The 23,150-nt window shown below is 39.5% G+C and overlaps 1 protein-coding gene across 6 annotated transcripts in view; it reads left to right on the top strand.

The window, feature by feature from the left end:
* The window catches only part of ppfia4 (PTPRF interacting protein alpha 4), a 696,847-nt gene that overhangs the window by 562,671 nt on the left and 111,026 nt on the right, over positions 1 to 23,150 (top strand). For all 6 annotated transcript variants that reach the window (XM_072563249.1, XM_072563254.1, XM_072563250.1 and 3 more), the window contains exon 5: positions 1,285 to 1,401. In XM_072563249.1, the coding sequence (XP_072419350.1) occupies positions 1,285 to 1,401 (117 nt within the window). The remainder of the gene's footprint in view (positions 1 to 1,284; positions 1,402 to 23,150) is intronic.

Raw genomic sequence — 23,150 nt, 5'->3', positions numbered from 1 at the left:
ATTGATGAATGTTGACAGTTTCTTAGCATTTTGTGCGCTGTTGTCTTTTTTTTAACCATACAGAGAGGTTGAGGTGGTGGGGTAGTGCCACTTGACTACTAATCCAGACAGCCAGCCTAGTCCTGTTCAAACCAAACAACAAATGGGGACTTTAAATTCAATTAATGATTGAACCTAGGGTGGCACTGCTGGTTAGCACTGCTGCCTCACAGTGCCAGAGACTCTAGTTTGATTCCACTCTCAAGCGACTGTCTGTGTGGAGTTTATACGTTCTCTCTGTGTCTGCGTGTGTTTCCTCCGAGTGCTCCGGTTTCCTTCTACACACAATAGATGTGCAAGTTAGGTGGATTGGCCATGTTAAATTGCCCATAGTATCCAGGGGATGTGAGGGTAGGTGGATTAGCCATAGGAAATGCAGAGTTACAGAGGTATGGTAGAGGTGTGGGTCTGGGTGGGATGCTGTTTGGAGGGGTGGTGTGGATTTGTAGGGCCAAATGGCCTGTTGCTGCACTGTAGGGATTTGATGAATTCTGAATTTCAAAACCAATCTCAGTGATGGTGTCCAAGAAACTATCTCTATTGTCATAAAAATCCAACTAAAATGATAGAAATTTGCCATCCTTACCTGGTCTGACTTAAACCTGCTCTCTGAAATGACTTTGCAAACCATTCAGTTCAGAAACATATAGGGATGGACCACAGATGATTGCAAGACCAGCAGTGTTGACATCACACAGAAGAGTTTTTTTAAAAATAATTAAAAGAAACTAAATGATGGGACTTTTTCCTCACTGGTCTCTAATGTCCTGGCTATGCCTTTACCTTCCTGCTGAGTTTCTGTCTTATTTGCTCCATTGCTAATATTAAGACAGACAATGACTTACAGGCAGAGATCTTCTGGTCCATACGTTTTATCCAACACAATTGTGATCAATTGCATTTTGCAATATGTGCTTGCCACCTAAAACCAGGTAATCTTAAAGGTGAAAATCTAGACTAAAAATCCTGCTTTAGTTGAGCAAAATCTGATATTTGACTCCACTCTCTTTAGTGTTCAGAATTTATCGGGAAGATCACTTTAGCCCCAGCTAAAGGTCTGTCTCTTGCTTGGTGTTATGCACTTTGATGTTATCTGAATTGTTGCTATGGAATCAACATGCTTCGTTCTCCCACTGTAATTCTGGGTATACTTGTGTTACAATAGAATAATATAGTATCTGAATAAGGCATATATTGTTAATTGCCTTGCATCTCATGGCTGTCACTGCATGTTTCCTGTTACAGATGACTATACTGAGGCAACAGACTGTGCACACGCAAAGGAAAGCAGGAGCTAGTGAGCATGCAGAAGACAGACAAATTTCAGACAGCAGTGAACCTACTCAGAAACCAACATGGAAGGTAAATAATTTGAGTCATTAGAAACTCTGGTACTGTATGCAATTTTCATCTTCCAGGCAAGGATACAAGGAGCCTTTTTTGATTATTCCCAGAACCACTCAAATGTTATAGCAAAGAAGGTGGCTTTATGGCAGCATCATGTCTGTTCTGGCTTTCTCAATTAGCAGGTCACTTTGTGCCATCTCCCGTATTTTCCCAGTAACTTTGCACATTGTTAGTTTTCAAATAATTACTTATTACCTCATAATATTGAACTCCCTCTCTTTATACCTCAACTGAACCTGCCCTCACCACATTATAAGGCAGTGATTTCCAAATGTTTTTCCTCCTGTCACCAATTACTTTAAATCTGTTCTTTCTCCAGAGTACTGCCAAAAAAAAGCTTAATTTAATTTCTAGTTTAGCTATCATGAACTTTTCATGAACTTAATTGAGAAAATAATACAGGAAACATTGAGGCTTGTTTTGTGGTAATGTTTTTTTTAAATGATCAAGTTGTGATCCTAGCTGATGATACTACTGGACAAGTCAGATTCCAGAACAAAATATGGCTTGATAAATTATATGTTTAATGTTTCAATAACTTGCTTAACATTCTGGTTAATTACTGAAACATATTCGAACTAGCTCGAAGGTAGAAGACAGAGGCAGGTGGTGGAGGGTTGTTTTTCAGACTGGAGGCCCGTGACCAGTGGAGTGCCACAAGGATTGGTGCTGGGACCATACTTTTCGTTATTTATATAAATGATTTGGATGTGAACATAAGAGTTATAGTTAGTAAGTTCGCAGATGACACCAAATTTGGAGGTGAAGAAGGTTACCTCAGATTACAATGGGATCTTGATCAGATGGGCCAATAGGCTGAGGAGGGGCAGATGGAGTTTAATCCAGATAAATGCGAGGTGCTGCATTTTGGGAAAACAAATCTTAGCAGGACGTATACACTTAATGGTAAGATCCTAGGGAGTGTTGCTGAACAAAGAGACCTTGCAGTGCAGGTTCATAGCTCTTTGAAAGTAGAGTCGCAGGTAGATAGGATACTGAAGGCAGCGTTTGGTATGCTTTCCTTTATTGGTCAGAGTATTGAGTATAGGAGCTGGAAGGTCATGTTGCGGCTGTATAGGACGTTGGTTAGGCCACTTTTGGAATATTACGTGCAGTTCTGGTCTCCTTCCTATTGGAAGGATGTTGCCAAATTTGAAAAAGATCAGAAAAGATTTACAAGGATGTTGCCAGGATTGAAGGATTTGAGCTTTTGGAAGAGGCTGAATTAGATTGGGCTGTTTTCCCTGGAGCGTTGAAGACTGAGGGGTGACCTCATAGATATTTAGATAGGGTAGATAAACAAAGTTCTTTTCCCTGGGGTGGGGGAGTCCAGAACTAGAGGGCATGGTTTAGGGTGAGAGGGGATAGATATAAAAGGGACCTATGGGGCAACTTTTTCACGCAGAGGGTAGTGCATATATAAAATGAGCTGCCAGAGGAAGTGGTGGAGGCTAGTACAATTGCAACATTTAAAAGGCATCTGGATGGGTATATGATCAGGAAGGGTTTGGAGGGATATGAGCCAAGTGCTGGCAAATGGGACTAGATTAGGTTGGGATACCTGGTCGGCATAGATGAGTTAGACCGAAGGTCAGTTTCTGTGCTGTACATCCCTGTGACTCTATGAGTCTATATGAGAATGCAGATGTTTTTTTAACAACAGAGCCTAAGTTTATTAAACAAAAGAAATAAAACAGACAAACCATTACACGATTAGAAGGATCTTGAAGCAAGCATTGTACAACAACATCCAATACAGTCTTTAAATTTCTATTAAATTGTTCTCTATGTTTCTGTTTTTGGAACTATGGTGACCATTTAATGGTATCTCGTGAGTCTAATGGTATGCACTTTTCATAATTCATTGAATCCCCACACTTTGGAAGCATGCCATTTAGCCGAAAGAATCCACATCGACCCTCTGAAGAGCATCCCACCCAGACCCACATCCCTACTGTATTTCCATAACCCCACCCTGGTCACCATGGGCAATTTCACATGTTAATCCACCTAAACTGCACATCTTTGAATTGTGGGAGGAAGCCGGAGCACCTAGAGGAAACCCATGCAGACATGGGGCGGCACGGTGGCTCAGTGGTTAGCACTGCTGCCTCACAGCACCAGAGTCCCTGGTTCAATTCCAGCCTGGAGCGACTGTCTGTGTGGAGTTTGCACGTTCTCCCCGTGTCTGTGTGGGTTTCCTTCGGGTGCTCCGGTTTCCTCCCACAGTCCAAAGATGTGCAGGTCAGGTGAATTGGCCATGCTAAATTGCCCATAGTGTTAGGTGCATTAGTCAGAGGGAAGTGTGTCTGGGTGGGTTACTCTCTGGAGGGTCGTTGTGGACTTGTTGGGCTGAAGGGCCTGTTTCCACACTGTAGGGAATCTAATCTAATCTAATGTGCATACTCCCCACAGATAATGCCCAAGGATAGACTCGAACTCGGATCCCTGGAGCTGTGAGGCAGCAATGCTAACCACTGAGCTATTGTGCTGTCCTTCCAATGGCCTAAACATTTTGCAAATCTAACAATCTGAATATGTCTATCCCAAGCTCTTCTAGCTTGGAAACTTCACAAACCAGAAATAAAATGTTGCTGCTGTAGTGACTGATTTTTCTCTAAACTGAGCTGAACTAAAACCTGAAAAGTTGCTTCTGAACTTGATTTCTGTCTATTCTTCTCAACTCTGATTCTGATTGTGGTTTTGGAGAAGATTTGCAGCTCAGGTTGTGGATCAGATTGTATGTTTCCTTGCTGAGCTGGTAGATTTGTTTTCAGACGTTTTGTCACCATGCTAGGTAATACCATTAATGATCCTCTGCTGAAGTGCTGGTGTGCTGTCCCGCTAGCTATGTATGTGTCTTGGTCAGTTGTTGTGGATGATATCCCTTCTGGTTCTTTTTCTGAGAGATTGGTAAATGGGGTCCAAATCGATATGTTTGTCAGTGAGTTCCAATTTGAATGCCAAACCTCGAGGAATTCCTGTGCATGCCTTTGTTTAGACTGTCCCAGGTCGGATGTATTGTCCCAGTTGAACTGGTGTCCCTCTTCATCTGTGTGTATGGATCCTCGTGGTAGTTGGTCCTTTAACAAACATATCGATTTGGACCCCATTTACCAACCTTTCAGAAAAAGAATTGGAAGTGATATTAACCACTACAACAGACCGAGATCCACAAATAGCAAGTAGGACAGAACACCAGGACTTCATCGAAATCTCACAGATGATGTTATCTAGCATGGTGATGAAATGTCTGAGAACAAACCTATCAGATAAGCAAGCAAAATTACAACCTATAATTATGATACTTTTTGGTCTGAATTGAAAAGAAAATAAACATTCAATCATATTCACATGAGGCTGCAGATATTTAGTTTATTGCACAAAGAAAGAAAACAGACAAATAATTGCACAGTTCAAAGGATTTTAAAACTACCATTGAAAGTTGGATAAGCTTAGTGTGGTATAAACCCAAAGTATAAACATCATATTCCATTAATAATCCAGGGCTTCTGTTAACCCCTTGATTACAGTTTACGTGTCTTCCTGGAACTGGTGCATGTTTTGTTATTCCAAAATGACATCTGACCTTTTTAAACAATAAAATTCCCAGCACTGACCACATCAATGTGCCCTTCTTTTTAAAACCATCAAAATTTCAAAAATGAGTATAAAATATTCTATAGACCTTTCATCATACTCAGGAAGGGAATTTAGAGCCTTTCAGTCTTGAAATTCTTGTGAATTAAAACTCAGTGCACTGTAATACAATCTTTTCTCCACATTATGAACAGTTTGCTAGAGAATCGCTTCCATCATTAATATTCCTTTTGAATTAAGTTTGATGGAAAAGGAAACTCATTTTGAAGAAGATATTTGAGATGCTTGATTATCGTGCAGAAATCAGAAAAATGATTGTATTAGAACCAAATTTCAAAGGCAAAAAAGCCTCGCTTTTGTATAAAGACTTACACTGAAAGAAGACATTAACACTTAAATGACTTTATATTAGAAGTAATTATTTCACTATAATTAAATTATTAATCTGTAGAATTGAACATTTTAGAGTTAATTAAAGTAAAATCTGTGATTGGCAAAGCAACGTCACATTTACTGAATTAATGAAGTAACCTAACTAACTGCTGACTATGATATTACTTTATATTTCCATTCATGAAATAAAAGTCCATATTACAATATCATCAATCTCTATTCTATGGTTAACAATTATTCCTTTTAAATAAGAGGAGGCAATTAATGATGGTCCTTCCACTTGATTTTCTTTCTGTCTGTCAATCCAAAAGACTCATCAAAATTGCTTTATCAAAAATGCAAATAATGGTATTTTGCAAGTGTCTTTCGTCAGGTCATAAAAAAAGGAAAGGAATAGGGCATTCTGCTTGTATCTGTGTAATAAGTCAGTTTGATTGTGTAATAATCTTATGTTCAGGTGGGAGTGTAGGATGCTAGTAACAGGAAAATTGTTTATGGTGCAGTATTCATCTTACTAAATCATCCTGAACTGAGAAATGTACTGCTTCATAATTCATTTGTCACACCTGGGGATTTGCATCCAACTTCAGCTAGAAGTACCAAGTGGATGCTCCATCTGAGCTTCCTCCTGAGGTCCATAGCTTCACAGTTGATAGTCTTCAACAAATTTGAATCAATGCACCTAACATCAAGAAAGATCTTGAATACTGCAAAGGCTATAGACCCTGACAATATTCTGGCAGAAGTACTAAAACGAAAGAAAGAACAAAGAAAATTTACAGCCCAGGAACAGGCCTTTTGGCCCTCCAATCCTGAGTCGATCCAAATCCACTGTCTAAACCTGTCACCAATTCCTAACCATCTGTATCCCTGTGCTCCCCACCTACTCATGCATCTGTCCAGATGCATCTTAAATGCATCTACCGTGCGTGCCTCTGCTGGCAATGTTTCAGGCACCTATCACCCTCTGTGTGAAGTACTGAAGACTTGTGTTCCTGAACTAGCTGCATCTCATGCTAAATTGCCCATAGTGTCCAGTGATGTACAGGCTAGATGAATTAGCCATGAGAAATGCAGGGTTACAGGGATAGGGTCGGGGTGGGGGTGGGGGTGGGGGGTCTGAGGCTTGGTCTGGGTGGGATGCTGTTTGGAGGGGCAGTATGGACTTGATGGGCCGAGTGGCCTGCTTCCATATTGCAGAGATTCTGTGATCCTAGCCAAGCAGTTCCAATAAAACAACACTGTTTTCACCAGACAAGGTGGAAACTTGTCCAGATATGTCCTATGTACAAAAGTAAAATAAATTTAATCTATCCAATAACTGTTCTGTCAGTCTACTCTTGATCATCAGCAAAAGTGTGGAAGAGATCATCAATACTGTGGTTGAGTAGCACTGGCAAAGGAATAACCTACTCACTGGTGCCTAGTTCAGGTTCCTGAAAGGCCACTTAGCTCCTGCCCTTATTACGACTTTATCTCAAACATGAACCAAAGAAGTGAATTCCACTGGTGAAGTGAGAGTGACTACTGTTGACATAAAGGGCACATTTGACCAAAGTGTAGAATCAAGTATGCTTAATAAAACTAAAATCAGTATAGATCAAGAGAAATGTTCCACTGGTTGGAATAATACTAGGCACAAAGGAAATGGTTGTAGTTATTCGAAATCAATTCTCAGTAGTAGGAGTTCCTCAGGTCCAACTATCTTTAGCTGCATCATCAATTCTTTCCATTACAAGGTCAGAAGAGGGTTTTTCACTAACAACTGCATAATTTTCAGCATCATCAGATACTGAAGCAGTCATTATCCACATTCAGCAACACCTGCACAATATCCAGGCTTGGCCTGACAAGTGATGAGTAACATTGCCTGGCAAAATTGTGTGAAATAAGTGACCACTTCCAACAAAAACCATCCCCCCCCCCTAACATTTAATGGCATCACCATCACTGAATCTCCTATTATCAAGATCCTGAAATTGAATTGGACTAGCTATATAAATATTGTAGTTACAAGAGCAAGTTAGAGGCTGGGAAATCTGCAGCAGGTAACTCACCTTTAGTTCTACAAAATCTGTTCATCATTTCCAAGACACAAGTCAGGAGTCTAATGGAATACTGTCCAGTTGTCCAGTATAATTGATCAGAAACAATTATTGACCTAGGCTTTGTTTGTGCCACATGTTTTAGGTGCGGCTCTAACAGTACATAACAACAAAAATAGAAATTGATGGAAAAACTCAACAGTTCTGGCAGAATCTTTGAAGAGACAACAGAGTTAAAGTTTTGGGTCTAATGACCCTTCTTCAGAACAAGAAACTTGACACTACCGGGACAAAACCACCCAATCTACCACATTCAACACTCACTTCCTTTTACAACAATTCACAGTGGCAACAATGTGTACCATCTGCAAACTGTATGGCAGTAACTCACCAACGATTCTTTATCGGCACTTTTTAAAACTGAAATTTTTGCCACCTTGAAGAACAAAAGCAGCAGATGCGTGGGAACACCAATTCTATGACTTGGAACTATATTGCCGTTTTTTCACTGTTGGTGTGTCAAAACCCTGGAAATCACATTCTAACAGCACTATGAGTGCCCCAATCCCCTCCCAAGTCAGTAGCAGTTCAAGAAGACAACTCACCACTACCTTCTCAATGGCAATTAGGGATGGGCAGTAAACTTTTAAACACACATTCCATGAAAACATTTTAAAAAGGATAGTTCACCAATATGAACATTGAGAAAGCTGATCAAAATACTTCCATTTTCCTCCCAGTTTAAGATGCCAACAAATTCTCCTGTCAATGAGAGATGATAGGATGAATAACATTAAGATGAGGCAAATATAATTCTCAGTAGCTCTTTGAGAAGCAATCTGGTCTTCTCCCAATATACAAGAGAAACTTGGCTGAAGCAAAAACGGAAATTGCTGATGAAGCTCAAAAGACGATGAAGAGTCACTGGGCACCCACCTGCTGAGATTCACCAGCAATTTCTGTTTTTATTTCAGAAACAATGATTGCAGTTTTTTGTTTTACTTTAGTATAAATTTGGTGGAATATTTGTTCAGCAGCTCATGTACAAAGCCTTGAAGCAGGCAATCTAAGCACAACCACATGACAGGAGAGGGTTCAGTTCATATTGCATTTGAAGGAATGCTCACTGCTTTGAAGATTCTGTCAAGTGTTTTCTGTGCATACTTAGCCCAGTTCTAACAAAACAGGGTGATTTTGTTATAATTGATAATAAATAATTATTAACCTAGACTATGTTTTTGCCGCATGTGTTGTGTTGCCGGCATGTGACCAGTTAATATTGGAGTTGTACTTGTATCTTAAATTGCTTTTCCTATCACAGAGGCTAAATGTTAGCCTGGGCTGGACTGTCAAGAGTATTGTGTATGTGTGTGCAGCTATTTTTATAAGATAAGTAATGCAATAATGTACCAAACCAACTACATTAGAATAGTACTGAGCCATACATTTATTTAGACAGTGTAGGTGGGAAATGAAGTTTAGCACTATCAGTTATATCTCATTACAGCAAGATAAATGGACTGTTGTAGTTTATCTGTTAATTTCCCATGGCAGCACTAGCACTTTCATATGTTTTGAATGTTTTTTTCCTTTTTATGAGTTCCTTTGGAACTCCTGTTTTGCAATAGATCAGGAAGGATTAAAACAAAAAAGTGAAATATAAAAAGTTGAGGAAAAGAAACTGTTTGAAGATTGAGAAATGGAATTGCTGAAATGGCATGCAAAGCTATTAGATCTGTTTCAACTTGGTGAGAAGGGGCGAACTGCTCCCCTTTGTTCCTCTTCTGCACTTGGTCAGTACAATGATTTTGTTATTTTTAGCATAAGGCTATACCTCCCTCCAAGTAAGATCCTATCAATTAATAAGTTGCAATAAACTACAGTGATAAGATCAGTCCAAGTCAGCATGGATTCACTAAAGGGGAATCATGCTTAACAAATCTTCTCAAATTTTTTGAGGATGTGACCAGGAGAGGGAGTAAGCGTAAATCAATGGATGTTATGTATCTGGACTTTCAAAAGGCTTTTGACAAGGTCTCACGCAAGAGATTAGTAAGCAAAATTAAAGCTCATGGTATTAAAGGTAATGTATTGATTTGGAGAGGGAATTGATTGGCAGACAGGAAGCAGTGAGTTGGAATAAACAGGTCCTTTTCAGTGTAGCAGGTGTGATAGGTGGGGTATTGCAGGGTTCAGTGCTGGGACCCCAGCTGTTCACAATGTATGTTTATGATTTAGAAGAAGGAACTGAATGCAGTATTTCCAAATTTGCAGACAACACTAAGCTGGGTAACAGTGTGCACTGTGAAGAAGATTCTAAGAGGCTGCAGGGTGACTTGGGTAGACTGGCTGAGTGGGCAAATACTTGGCAAATGCAATGTAATGTGGGTAAATGTGAGGTCATTCACTTTAGTGACAAAACAAGAAGGCAGATTAGTATCTGAATGGCTGCAGTTTAGGAAAAGGTGAGGTGCAATGAGACCTGATTGTCATGGTGGAACAGTTACTGAAGGTTGGCATGCAGATACAGCAGGTACTGAGGAAAGCTAATGGGTATGCTGGCCTTTACAGTGAGAGGGTTTGAGTATCAGAGGAAGGTTGTCTTGCTGCAGTTATTCAGGGCCTTGGTGAGGCCACTCCTTGAGTATTGTATGCAGTTGTGGTCTCCTATTCTGAGGAAGAACATTCTTCTGATTGAGGGGGTCCAGCGAAGGTTCACGAGACTTTTCCTGGGATGCCAAGACTAATATATGAGGAAAGACTGGATTGACTGGGCTTGGACTGGAATTTAGAGGGAGATTTCATAAAAACATATAAAATCCTGATAGGACTGAACCAGGCTGGATGTGGGAAGAATATTCCCGATGTTGGGAAAGTCCAGAATAAGAGGCAAGCCATTCAAGACTGAGATGAGGGGAATTTCTTCAGTCAGAGAATTGTGAACCTGTGGAATACTCTACCACAAAAAGTTGTTGGGGCCAGTTCATTAGATATATTCAAGAAGGAGCTGGACTTGACCCTTGCAGCTAAAGGGATCAAGAGGTATGGAGAGATAGTGGGAGTGGGATACTGAAATTGCATGATCAGTCATGATCATATTGAATGATGGTGCAGACTAAAAGGGCTGAATGTCCTATTCCTGCACCTATTTTCTATGTTTCTCTGCTAATTACTTTTACTCTAAGCAATAAGGAGCCAATCACAAAGTTTTCTGAAGTGAAAGAAAATTTACATTTTCTGAGAAATACCTGACAAAGATAAGAAAGGTATCATATGTCTTATCTTTGTGCGATCAAGTAAGCATGCTAACCCCTCACTCCCACCCCACCCCATATCTCCCCACAACTTCACTCACTCCTCTCTCTCTTTCTCTCTCTCTCACACACTCGCACACACACTGTCTTTATCACACCCAGTACGTAGCAGAGAAAGTAAATGTTTAGAATCCATTGGCTGTCCTTGAGGCCAAGCCTGATTAACCAGTACCTTAGATGCTTGGTTAACAGCAGCTTTTGATGTTTTTCAATTTTCTAGCTGTTTCTGTAGGAACTGGTTGAGTTTCTTAGAGGAAGAGAAAGAAAGAGACAGCAGTTTCTCTTTCAGTGATATCCCAAAAACATTCAGAACTGCCTTTGAAATACTCATTCTAGTGAGCATTTTGAAGAGGTACCTTTCAGTGTGTCTGTCATGACAATCATGATGCAAATATGCAGCACTTTGCATTTTATTAATGTCTCCTTTAGACTGAAATAGATTTTGGTTGTCTGAATTGTAGAGTCTCTCACCACATCCCAAAGGACAATTTGACTTTATTTCCCTCGCCTTCACCTCAATATGGCTTTACATTGTTAAACAATTTCCTTGTTTCAGTTCAATTTGCTAGCGAGTTCAAAAATCGTAACTTCAAAAATAAGGTGGTCTGGCTCTTCATAGATGTGAAAGAGAAAAGATGCTGTGGTTTTCAGAGAGGAAGGATTGTGTAACATCTCTGTCGATAGTGAAATGGAATGTCTTTTTCTTCTAGTGCGGTCTGCGTTATGTTCTACACTTGTTTTGCCGTTTTGTTCTGATATATTTGTGCACAGCTGCATGTAGTGTCTCGGTTTGCTGTAGGCAGTAAAGTAAGGACAAGTCAGTTGTTAATCAGTCTATAAAATTACATGGCTCGTCCATTATTTTGTAGAGCTTGCATTGGTGAAACTCGGTCAATGATTTTAATTCACTTCCCTTGTAAATAAATGGAATGCAATCTTCTCATGAAATTACTAGTAATTATGATAAAAAGCTGAAGGCTACACATCCATAACTAAACCAGTATTTGTAGTGAAAGGGATAAAAGAATATGAGGGACAAGCAGAAACAGGCTATTGAATTGGATGATCAGCCATGATCACAATGAATAGCAGAGCAGGCTTGAAGGGCTGAATGGCCTACTCCTATTTCCTGCGTTTCTGAGGGAAATTTACTGTTTTTCATTTCGGTGCGATCTTGTAAGTTAGAGAATTTGGGGAAAAAAGTAACTAATAACTAAAAAGTAAATCTAAATAAATAATTGCCTTGTAGCACAGAACCAACAAAGATGCCTGCCACTCTATCCCCCTTCACCTTTTGGGAAGTCAGACCACAGTACTGTGCTCCTCCTCCTCATCCCAGCTTACCAGCAGAAATTGAAGCCATTGAAGAAATTGAGGACCCGGTGCAGTGTCATCTGAGGCAACAGAAGGACTTCTACAGGGCTGGTTAGAGTCCGTGGACTAGTCCATACATAAGAACTCAGCAGCAAACCTAAACGAGCATGCCGATAATGTTACAGACTTCATAGTCGGTGTGTAGAAGACTGCATGCTGAAGGACTTAATCCAAATATTCCCCACACGGGAACCATAGATGAACCTGGAGATACACTCCCTATTGAAGTCCAGGTCTGAGGCTTACAAGTCAGGCAACTCTGACCTGTACAGGAAACCCAGGTACAGCCATTCCAAGGCCATCAGAGATGCTAAGAGACAACACCAAACTAAGTCTGAGACCCAGACCAACCACATGATCACCTGTCATTTGTAGCAAGGCTTACATGACATATCAGGTTACAAAGCGAAGTCAAACAGAATCGCGGGCAAAGCTACATCCCAACTTAATGAGCTCAATGTATTCTATGCGCACTTTGAACAGAAGGGTAGTGAAACAATGTCACCTATCCCAACAGCCTCAGATGCATCTGTACCCATGGTCACCGCAGCAAGCGTTAGATCTGCCTTTTTGAGAGTGAACCCATGCAAAGCAATTGTCCTGGGTGGAGTCTCGGTCCATGCACTCAGATCCTGTGCAGACCAGCTGGTGGGAGGATTCACAGACATCTTTCACCTCTGCTTACTACAACGTGAAGTCCCCACCTGCTTCAAGGAAACCACCATCACCCTGGCGCCCAAGTAAATCATATTGTGTGTCTCAGTGATTACTGCCCAATGGCTCTGATCGCCAGAATTATGAAGTGCTTCGAGAAGTTAGTCATGGCTCACATCAACACTAGCCTCCCAAACTGCCTTGATCCTTTATAATTCACCTTCTGATGCTCCAGGTCCACAGCAGACTCCATCTTCTTAGCCCTACAGTCATTCCTGGAACATTTACCTATGTCAGGCTCCTATCTATTGACAACAGTTCCACCTTTGACACCATCATTCCAAACAACACATCTCGAAACTCTGAGACCTATGTCTTGGCTGCCCACGCTAACTGGATCCTTAATCTCCTGACCCATAGACTGCAATCAGTAAGGAAAGACAACAACACTTCCACCACTGTAATCCTCAACACTGGTGTCCCACCAGACTGTGTACTCTGCCCCCACTATACTCCCCATACACTAACGGCTGTGTGGCCACATTCCACCCCAACTCCATTTATAAGTTTGTTGACGATACCACTGTTGTAGCTCAGATCTCAAACAATGACAAGACAGAATACAGGAAAGAGATTGCATACTTAGTGATATGGTGTAAAGACAACAATCGCTCCATCGATGCCAGTAAAATGAAGGAGCTGGACACTGACTTCAGAAGGCACAGTGGAGGGCACACATCTGTCAGTATCAGTGGTGCTGAGGTGGAGATGGTTGACAGTGTCAAGTTCCTGGTAATGATGATCGCCAACAATCTGTATAGGTCCATTCATGTTGATGTGATGGTCAGGAAAGCACAACAATGTCTCTGCTTCCTCAGGATGCTAAGGAAATTTAGCATGTCCACAAGGACTCTTATCAATTTTTATGGATGCACCGTAGAAACCGTTCTATCTGAATGGTATGGCAACTACTCTTCCCAAGACCATGAGAAACTACAGAGTTGTGAACACAACCCAGTTCATCACGCAAACCAGCTTTCCATTCATTGACTCCATCTATACTTAATAAATGTTGCTGAATAACAGAATCTCATGGTGAACATTGTGTTGTGAGGCTTGCAAGTCTCAGAAATTAAATACTTTGGAAGTTCTCTATTAGTACCAGGTGCCACCAGAATAAAATTTAATGTTGCCGTCCTAATGTGGTTTAAAGAATCCCTACCAGGTTAAAATCTATCTATAAAATTCAATGTTCTTGTCAAATTTTGCATAATGAGTAAGTTTTAATTTGTTTCAGCATCCATTCTGATTTTTGTTCAATTTCAATTTTACAGTTTGCTTCCTATTTTATATGAAATTTAGCATGTTATACGTAAATTTGATTTTCCTTTTAGCTGTTGGTCTCCATTTTGGAGGTGGTTTGTTAACTATGTATCTAATGTTTAATTGAGTACAGCTAGAGGGCATTGTTTGGGTTGTGACTTGGGCTGGTATGCAGGGCCACTCATTGAAAGAAGGCTGTGTTTTACTTAGGTGGTGCATGTTTGTAATGTTTCACTCTGTAAGTAAATGTTAGACTGAGTAAAGATTGACTCCAGTTCTGTCTTCACCAGTTGTTTTTTTTTAAATATAACATAGTGATGGTGGTAAGGGTTGGGCAGGCATAGTATGACAAAGGGCAATTTCCATTCCTGTTGTGGAGCTTTTTCTTTCCTGTTTTCTCATCCATTCAAACCCCTGGATTTTGAAACCCAGTGTGCTGATTTCCCAGGACTGCTGAAACCTATCTCTGAGGTACTCAAACAACTTCAAACCCAGAAGAACTGCTGCCTTCGCACGTTTTCATCACTGCATCTGAATTCCATCATTGCCTCAATAAATAAATTCTCCCACAGTGTTCTGAGCATTTCCCCTCAGCTGTGCTGCAGAGGTAGTCAGAAGATTGCAAACGTGACCTTGATTTACTCAGCAGCACCCACATAAAGCAAACCAATACAGTGTGTTCAGCTTCCATAAGTGTTTGGGGCTATTAGATTTTCCTGCAGATTAAAATCTTACATACAAGTCATTCCATTTGAATTTCTTGTGTTACTTACTCTACAATTGATTTCTTTCCTCTTTCACTTGGCCTCTGCTTTGGTGAATTTATGTTTAATATAATTCTTCCATTTCACTTTCAGACCCTGATTAAGTGAAATATTTTCACAGACAACCTGTTTATTTTGTCCTGAAATTGCTCCTTTCTCTCAGAGTTGCATATTAGTTAGGGCAGATTTTAATATGTGTTGTTGGTCTGGTATCATTATGGGGAAACGTTAAAGTCATAGAGTTTAACAGAGCATATTCACTGGGAAATTGCTAGGATGTGAAACTGTGCTCATGAAGGAAGTTTGAGGGCATGTGGACTATTTCCATTGGGGTAGGGCAAAAGTTTGAAAGGAAATTTACTTTTGAAATTATGGAGGATTTTGATGGAATGAATAGGGGAGAGACTTTCTCTATGCAGAATATTCATGTTGAGAAGTCATCTGTATTAAATTGTTTTTAAGACAGCATGACGAGAGGTTAGGAGAGAATTTTACAGTAGGAAGATTGTTCAAGTTCCTTGCTCGTCACTGAAGCTTATGGGAAAACTGGATCACCATTTAAACAGAGTGAGCTACATGACAATTGGAGAGAGGTCAGGTTTGTGGGAATAAAATCAGGTTATTGTAGAAATGATGGGTTGTTGTCACCAAATGTACATCTCTGGAGGATGACACCAGAATGAAGATTAAAAAGGTTTCTGGAAATAGAATGGAAATGAAATTAATTTCTACCCAGTTTTCGGCAAGAGGATCTGCCACATCAGAATGTACAGAACTCATCCTGAGTGATGCTGATCTTTCAACACCAAGAATGGACATGTTCACTTTAATACTTGTTCAAAGCTCAGATCAGGTGATGTTATTAGCAAAATGTTACATTGCATCAAAATGGCCTCAATCTGCTCACTGACATTTGTCAAAAAGTAGTCATTCCATAGCACTAACTTACTTTGACTCAAACGAGCACAAACGTTTACTGTTTTCCAAAAAAAAGTATTGATGTATATGAGCATGTGTCAGTCATTATCAAAATTCACTGAACTAATTACAAATATCAATGATACATGCATTTAGTTTTAGAGAATCACCAAGGAAACATCTTAACTCCTAGCTTTAAGCACACAGTTATGAATTCATTTCCCATGTTATAAAGCCAGGCATTATATCAAAAATAGCTTTATTTATTGAATTCAAAAGCCAACGTGATTTTAATTTTCAAAGACTGGACAACATTTAATTAAATAATTTTAAAAACACCTTCTAAGGTGGCTGAACATTCACACAACTTCATTATAAATTTCAAAGCTAATAACATATCTAGAAGAATCCATCAGTGACTGTCACTTTGCAGGAACGTGATTCACTCCATCTACTGCACAATTCACAAGTCATCGAGACAATTAACTGTATATTCATCTGGGCATAAGATAAACCATTATATGAAATTACTGAGTGTGATATAAGTTATTGCATGCAATTACTTCGGACAATGCATGTAGCTAAGAAATTAATTCCTCCAATCAAAATCTAATCATGTCTCAGCCATGGACCTAGTATCAACTGCTATGACTATGTTTGAGTAACTGGTCACTCAGTGAGAAGGGATCCTGTAATAAGTGAATGAATTTTTTTGATGTTTTAAGAATCTGATTCTCTCGCAAGTGGATAGGATAGTGAAGAAGGCATTTGGTATGCTTGCCTTTATTGGTTAGTGCATTGAGTATAGGAGTTGGGAAGGCATGTTGCAGCTGTACAAGACATTGGTTAGGCCACTTTTGGAGTATTACTTGCAATTCTAATCTCCCTGCTATAGGAAGAATGCTGTGAAGCTAAGAAGAGTTCAGAAAAGATTTATAAGGATGGTGCCAGGCTTGGAGGATTTGAACTATCGGGAGAGGCTGAATAGTTGGGGCTATTTTCCCTGCAGTGTTGGAGGCTGAGTGGTGACCTTATGGAGGTTTATAAAATCATGAGGGGCACGGATAGAGTAAGTAGACAAGATCTTTTCCCTCAAATGTGGGAGTCCAGAACTAGAGGGCATAGGTTTAGGTGAGAGGGGAAAAATTTAAAAGGGGCGTAAGGGGCAACTTTTCACGCAGCAGTGGTGCGTGTATGGAATGAGCTGCCAGAGGAAGTGATAGAGGCTGATACAATTACAACATTTAGAAGTTATCTGGATGGGTATATGAATAGGAAGGGTTTAGAGGGATCTGGTCCAAATGCTGGCAAATGGGTCTAGATTTATATGGGATATCTGGTCAATGTGGACAAACTGGATCGAAGGGTCTGTTTCTGACTGGTCAGAACAGAAGGAGACTGGAAAGAAAATCTCTTTAATGGGTGCTCTGTCACTTTCCATCCTATTTTCAAGCTCAAATTCTCTCTGTTTTACTGTCCATGTGCCAGAGGCTGTAGCTTTAAGAATCAGTGCAGTAGTTGCTGACTCCAGGAAACCAGACAAAAACTGTCCATCAATATTTTTAAATGGCCTTGTTACAGAATCCAGAACACCCCTTCAGCCCAGTCTGAACACATCCAAAGTATCAATCTATGGAATTCGTGCATAATAGACTTTTTTGGATATTTACCAGCTACTTAATCCATTGTCCCACTTTATACTTTGACTTGTTTGTATCTGTGTGTGTTAGGGACAATGTTTGTATGTATGTGCATGAGAGAGACAGAGCATTTTGTAATTTGTACTCTGATCTTTATTACTTTCAATAAATTCTATTTTATTTTCACAGCTTTGAAGAAAACCTGTGCATGTGCCTTTTAAAGACACTGCACTTAAACAGTTAATCGTTCAGTGAATTGGCGAATGTGATATTTTTAACATTGTGGTCAAACAGGAGAAGGAAGCCATTGGATGTTCAGAGGCCTGAGTATAACAGTCTCTGAGCATGGGATTTGAGCTGACATTGGATTACACTGCTAGAGCTGTGTCTAGTGGGTGATGCTGAGAACTGAGGTGTTGTCTTCCTGGTCCAGTGCTTCAGGTAGACATAGAACATTCCACAACAATGTTCAGGGAAGAACTGGGAGATGCCATTGTAGCTAGATCAAGATATTTCCCTGATCTGAACTCACAAACAATAGAGAAACTGAACCTTCATCTCATTGCTGACTGCAAGGCCTTGCTGAGCACAAAGCACCTACTACCTTTATAATCAAATGTGACTGCACCTCTAAAGTCAAAAATCTGACAGCACCAGGTTATATTCCAACAGGTTTTTTTGGAGCAAATAAGCCTGTTGGACCATAACCTGGTGTTGTGTGATTTTCAACTTTGTACACTCCAGTCCAACACTGGCACCTCCAAACCTTATGTGCCTCTAAAGTAATTCAATAGAAGATAAATTAATTAATCAATAAATAGTTGACACTTTGGAATTCCTTTCTGAAGCAATTGTGCAAATATTACTTCCCTAAAATATACTTCTTTCTTAAGATTTCACATCTGCTCAAAACAAAAGGGCCAAGTCTCTGTGACAAATCATCTTACGTAGCATTTTAACAAGAGCAGATCCTCTCGATGAAAATGAACCTTCCACTCAGCGACCAAATCTACATCCAAAAGAGCAGATCCAGTGAGCATACGCTAGGTGTTACACATATGGGATTGCTAATTTTAATTGAATACTGTTCCTCTAAAGAGAAAAAAACATCATCAAATAATACGGAAAAGTTAAGGAAATAAACTTTCCATTACAGATCTTCCATGAAGGTTTGGTGATTTCAAATATCATGTTGATTTGACAACAAATGAAAATCTGTGAATAACTGGTTAAGATAGATTGTTAAATCAAAGATAATATCCAGAAATGTTCATCAGTAATTTACCATCACAGAGTTAGAGTGCTTTATCTTAATTAACATCAGCTCTGTACAAAGTAAAGATCTTCTCATTGCATGCATCATTTTCACCTTTTGTAATTCAGATATCTATTTATATACTAATTATATAACTTCTGAGGGTAAAAATAAGCCTGCTGTTTGAATTGAAAGTGGCTGCAGGTATTCTGATGTTGCTTTCCAGCTACTTCTAATTAGTGCTTCGTCACAACTTTAAGCTTCATCAATTTCTGTTTGACTGTTATCGATCTACAAATCTGCCTTTTAAGCACAGATGAAATGTTGTTTGCAAAGTGCAGATCATGCATAATGTTGAAATAAAGTGTAAAATAGCCTCATTAGTTAGTTTTATAAGGAGGTAACAAAAATACTACGTACTGTTATATTTGATATTAACTACTTTAGACTCTTATTTTGTATCTTTGCTTTTTGAATAGACCTACTAATTTTCATAGTGGCCACAATGTTGAGCGTGCAATCTAGGAGAAAAATGTTGCTGATGAGAGTGATAGTTGTTTGGTGACTGCAGCTAAAACCCTGATATGGCACCGTAGCCACTCAGCTGTACAAGGAATAGAGGAGGAAGGTCGGGAGTACAACAGTGACAAGGGATTCTTTAACTGGGAAAAAGATAGGTGTTTCTATGTCCAGAGATGTGAATCCAGGACAGCATGATGCTTCTTGGGGCCAGAGTCAGGGAGGTCATTGGATAGTTTCAGAACTCTCTGGAAGGACAAGATGAACCATCTGAGGTTGTGGTCCATATCGGTACCACGACTGAGGCAGAAAGAGCAATGAGGCAGATTTTAAACATCTAAGAAAGAAAGTGGAAAACAAGAGCTCAAAAGGAACTAGAATAACAAAATAATCGGGCATTAGGTTGGGTCCAAGTAAGAGGAAATGTAACAATGTCTGTATTAAGTTTATAATGAATGTGTGGCGTGTGTTTAATAAGTTTGTTGAGCTGCAGGCACAGACAGCCGTGTAGGAATAGGATGATCCAGTATAACCTGATGATCTGCCTTAATAAAGGACAATATTGGGTTTTAAATGTCATTGAATACAAGATAGTCAGCAAAGTTTGGGACTTAAAGAAGAGGTAACAGAATTGATCAATGACATGCTGGAAAGAGGATCTCAGTGGGATCAAGCACAAATTCTGTTTGGTTTGAGATGATACTTCTACCAGAAACCAATCAGTGGGATAGTTATAAATGAAAAGCAATTGCAAGGAAACTACAGATTAGTTACAATATTGGATTTTATTTTATCCTAATATAGACTGGAATAGTAAAAATTGAAAGGACAGAGAAGGAGAAAAGTTGCTGAAGTGCATTCAGGAGATTGTTCTCGATCGAAATATAGAATATCCTTTATTGTCATGTGTCTCCAGTACAGGAGTACAGTGAAACATTTTTACAATGGCTGCCTCTAATGGCACCATCTTTGGTACAAGTACCTAGGTATAAATCTTGGATACAAATGAGGAATAAAAGGAAAAGTAGTAGCATTAATTACAGTATCTAAAAGGATTGACATGACAGTCGAATAAAGATTTTCTAATAGCAGCAGCCCAGTATGTGGTCTGACGACCTGCGCCAGGCCCTAGTCCAACAACTGCTCTGTTCCGCTCTAAATCTCTAGTTCGCTCCACACAGGCACTCAGCTGCACCAAGATAAATTGAACTGCTCTGGGCCTTGCTCACCCTCAAGCTGGCCCAGGACTAGTTTCCCCTTGTGCTGCTCTGGGACTGCTAACAACAAAAGAAACAAAAAGAACAGGCGGAGCAGAGGAGCTCCAGGTGGAGGATCCTATTCTGTCGCCATCTTGCTGATGGAATAAGTTAGTGCAATAAGTAAGGAAGGACACATTATTTGCTTTCTGGGGAATGAATCAGGACAAATGTCATCAGGGAATGTTCAGCCAATAATCACCAGAGTATCCAAACGGTTGATTTGAGCTATGAAAAAGGACAAGAAGAAGTCAGGCATAAAAATACTTGGGACAGACAAATTTCAGTGGAGTGGTTTGAAAAAAACAATAGTACTGGTATTATCACTGTGTATTCCCATGAAGGGGGAACAGTGAGGTAAACAAAGTCAGAGTTCCCTGGATAATGGCAAAAGTTAGAAAGTAAAGTAAGGCAGAGAAAGGGAGCATATGACAGATGTCATGTGGATAATACATTGAGAACCCAACTAAGTAGAGAGAGGAATTCAGAGAGGAACTGAAATACCGATAAGTGTAGCAAAGAGAAAGGATGAGAAGAGACTGGCCTTCGAGTACAAATGTTAAATTTTCTAGAAGATTATGAATAGTCAAAGGAAGAATGGAGTTGATTAAGACGCTAAAAAGGGGTTTTAAATATGGAGGCGGAAGCAAAGTTGCATTCCTAATTAATACTTTGCATCTGTCTTTAACAAAGAAGAAGATTTTGCCAAAGCTGTACTAGATGGGCTGTAATTTAATAAAGAGGAGGTACCAGAAATTTTGTCTGTGCTTAAAAGTTGATAAATCACCTGGACTAAACAAGATTACTCCAAGGATACTGAAGGATGTAAGAGTGGAAATTTTGGAGACATAGGTCATAAAGATAATTTTTCGATCCTCCTTGCATACAGAGGTGGTGCTAGCTGTTTGAAGAATTGCAAGTGTTAGGCTGCTGTTCAAAACCAGGATGTAATGAGAAACAGAATAATTACGGGCCCATCAGATTAACCTCAGTGGTAGGGGAGCTTGTAGAAATGATTATCTAGGTCAAAGTTAATCATCAGTTGGAAAAATATGGATTCATAATGAAAGCCAGCATGAATTTGTTAAAAGGCAAATTATGCTTAACTAACTTGTTTCAGCTTTTTGATGAAATGACAGAGAGGGTTCATGAGGGTAATTTGGTTGATGTGATTAAGCTTTATTAATAGCTTAGGCTTGAGTGTACAGAACACAATTTCAACATTTGCTATTAATACAAAACATAGAAGTTTTGTGAACTATGAGGAGGATACTGTTAAACTTCAAAAGACATATACAAACTGATGAAATTAACATAAAACACACTGATTTTGAAATGATCTCGTTATTGAGATGTGGGAGTTTCTCATTTGGTCCCATTGAGGCCAATGGTTCCTCTGTGCAAACAATTGAATTAGAATCCTACAAACAGTTATCTCCACAGGCACTTCAAACCTGAGTTAGGCCTCACCTATGAATAATACTTGATTTTTATTAATATGCTCATTTCTCTACTTTTCAACTCTAAACACTTTGCTACTTCTCCCAGATTTCTTGAATAATTGAATTCTTGAATAATTAGAAATCCTTTACAATTAAATACAAGATTGTCGACAAGAACTAATGTTCTACTTGCAGCTACACTGACAACCACTCAGAAAAAGTCAACTGCCAGGAGAAAAACGTCAAAGTGGAATTCTGACCGCCAACTACAACAAATTCATAGAACTCATAATTTGGAGCAATCAAAATGATTTAATATTTTTGTTGTCCTGAACTTGTCCTGTTTATACTGAAGGGTGTGTCCACCAGCAATGAGCGATTAGATATGCACATTTACATATTTGGTTTTATCACTGTAGGCAAAATATTTGCTGAAAGAACTGTGGATGCTGTATTTCAGGAACAAAAACAGAAATTGTTGTAAAAGCTCAGCAGGTCTAGCAACATCTGTGAAGAGACATCAGAGTTAATGTTTCACTGACCCTTCTGCAAAGGACCCAAAGCGTTAACTCTGATTTCTCTTCACAGATGCTGCCAGACCTGCTGAGCCTTTACAGCAATTTCTGTTTTTGTAGGCAGAATATTGCTTATTTTCAGGAAGGTGTTCTGTCCAAGCCATTCGTGTAAAATCCTATTGTTGACCAGTACTTTTTTTTAATTGTTCATTTATGGGATGACGGCATCGGTGGCTAGGCCAGCATTTATTGCCCCTCCCTAATCACACAGAGAGTAATTAAGACTCAAACACATTGCTGTGGGTCTGGAATAGCTTGTAGGCCTGACCAGGTAAAGATGGCTGTTTCTTTCCCAACGGACTTCAGTGTAGCAGATGGGTTTTTCTGACAACTGACAACAGACTCATAGTGATCATTAGACTCTTAATTCCAGATTTTTATTTTTCTGTATTTAATTGAATTCTAATTCCACTATCTGTCATGGCGGGATTTGAACCCATGAGCCCAGAACCTTACCTGGGTCTCTGGATTAACAGTCCAGTGATGATAGCATTAGGCCATCGCCTGCTCTCAAAGTTTAAAACGTTATCTGCATTTAAATTAAGATCTATATTTTATCTGAAATAAAAACAATGAATGGTGAGAATATTTAGCAGATTAAGCAGTATCTGTGGAGAGAGAAACAAGGTGAC

The sequence above is a fragment of the Chiloscyllium punctatum genome, chromosome 45, assembly GCF_047496795.1.
Source record: "Chiloscyllium punctatum isolate Juve2018m chromosome 45, sChiPun1.3, whole genome shotgun sequence".
NCBI classification, from domain to species: domain Eukaryota; kingdom Metazoa; phylum Chordata; class Chondrichthyes; order Orectolobiformes; family Hemiscylliidae; genus Chiloscyllium; species Chiloscyllium punctatum.
This window is presented reverse-complemented; position numbering and strand designations above follow the sequence as displayed.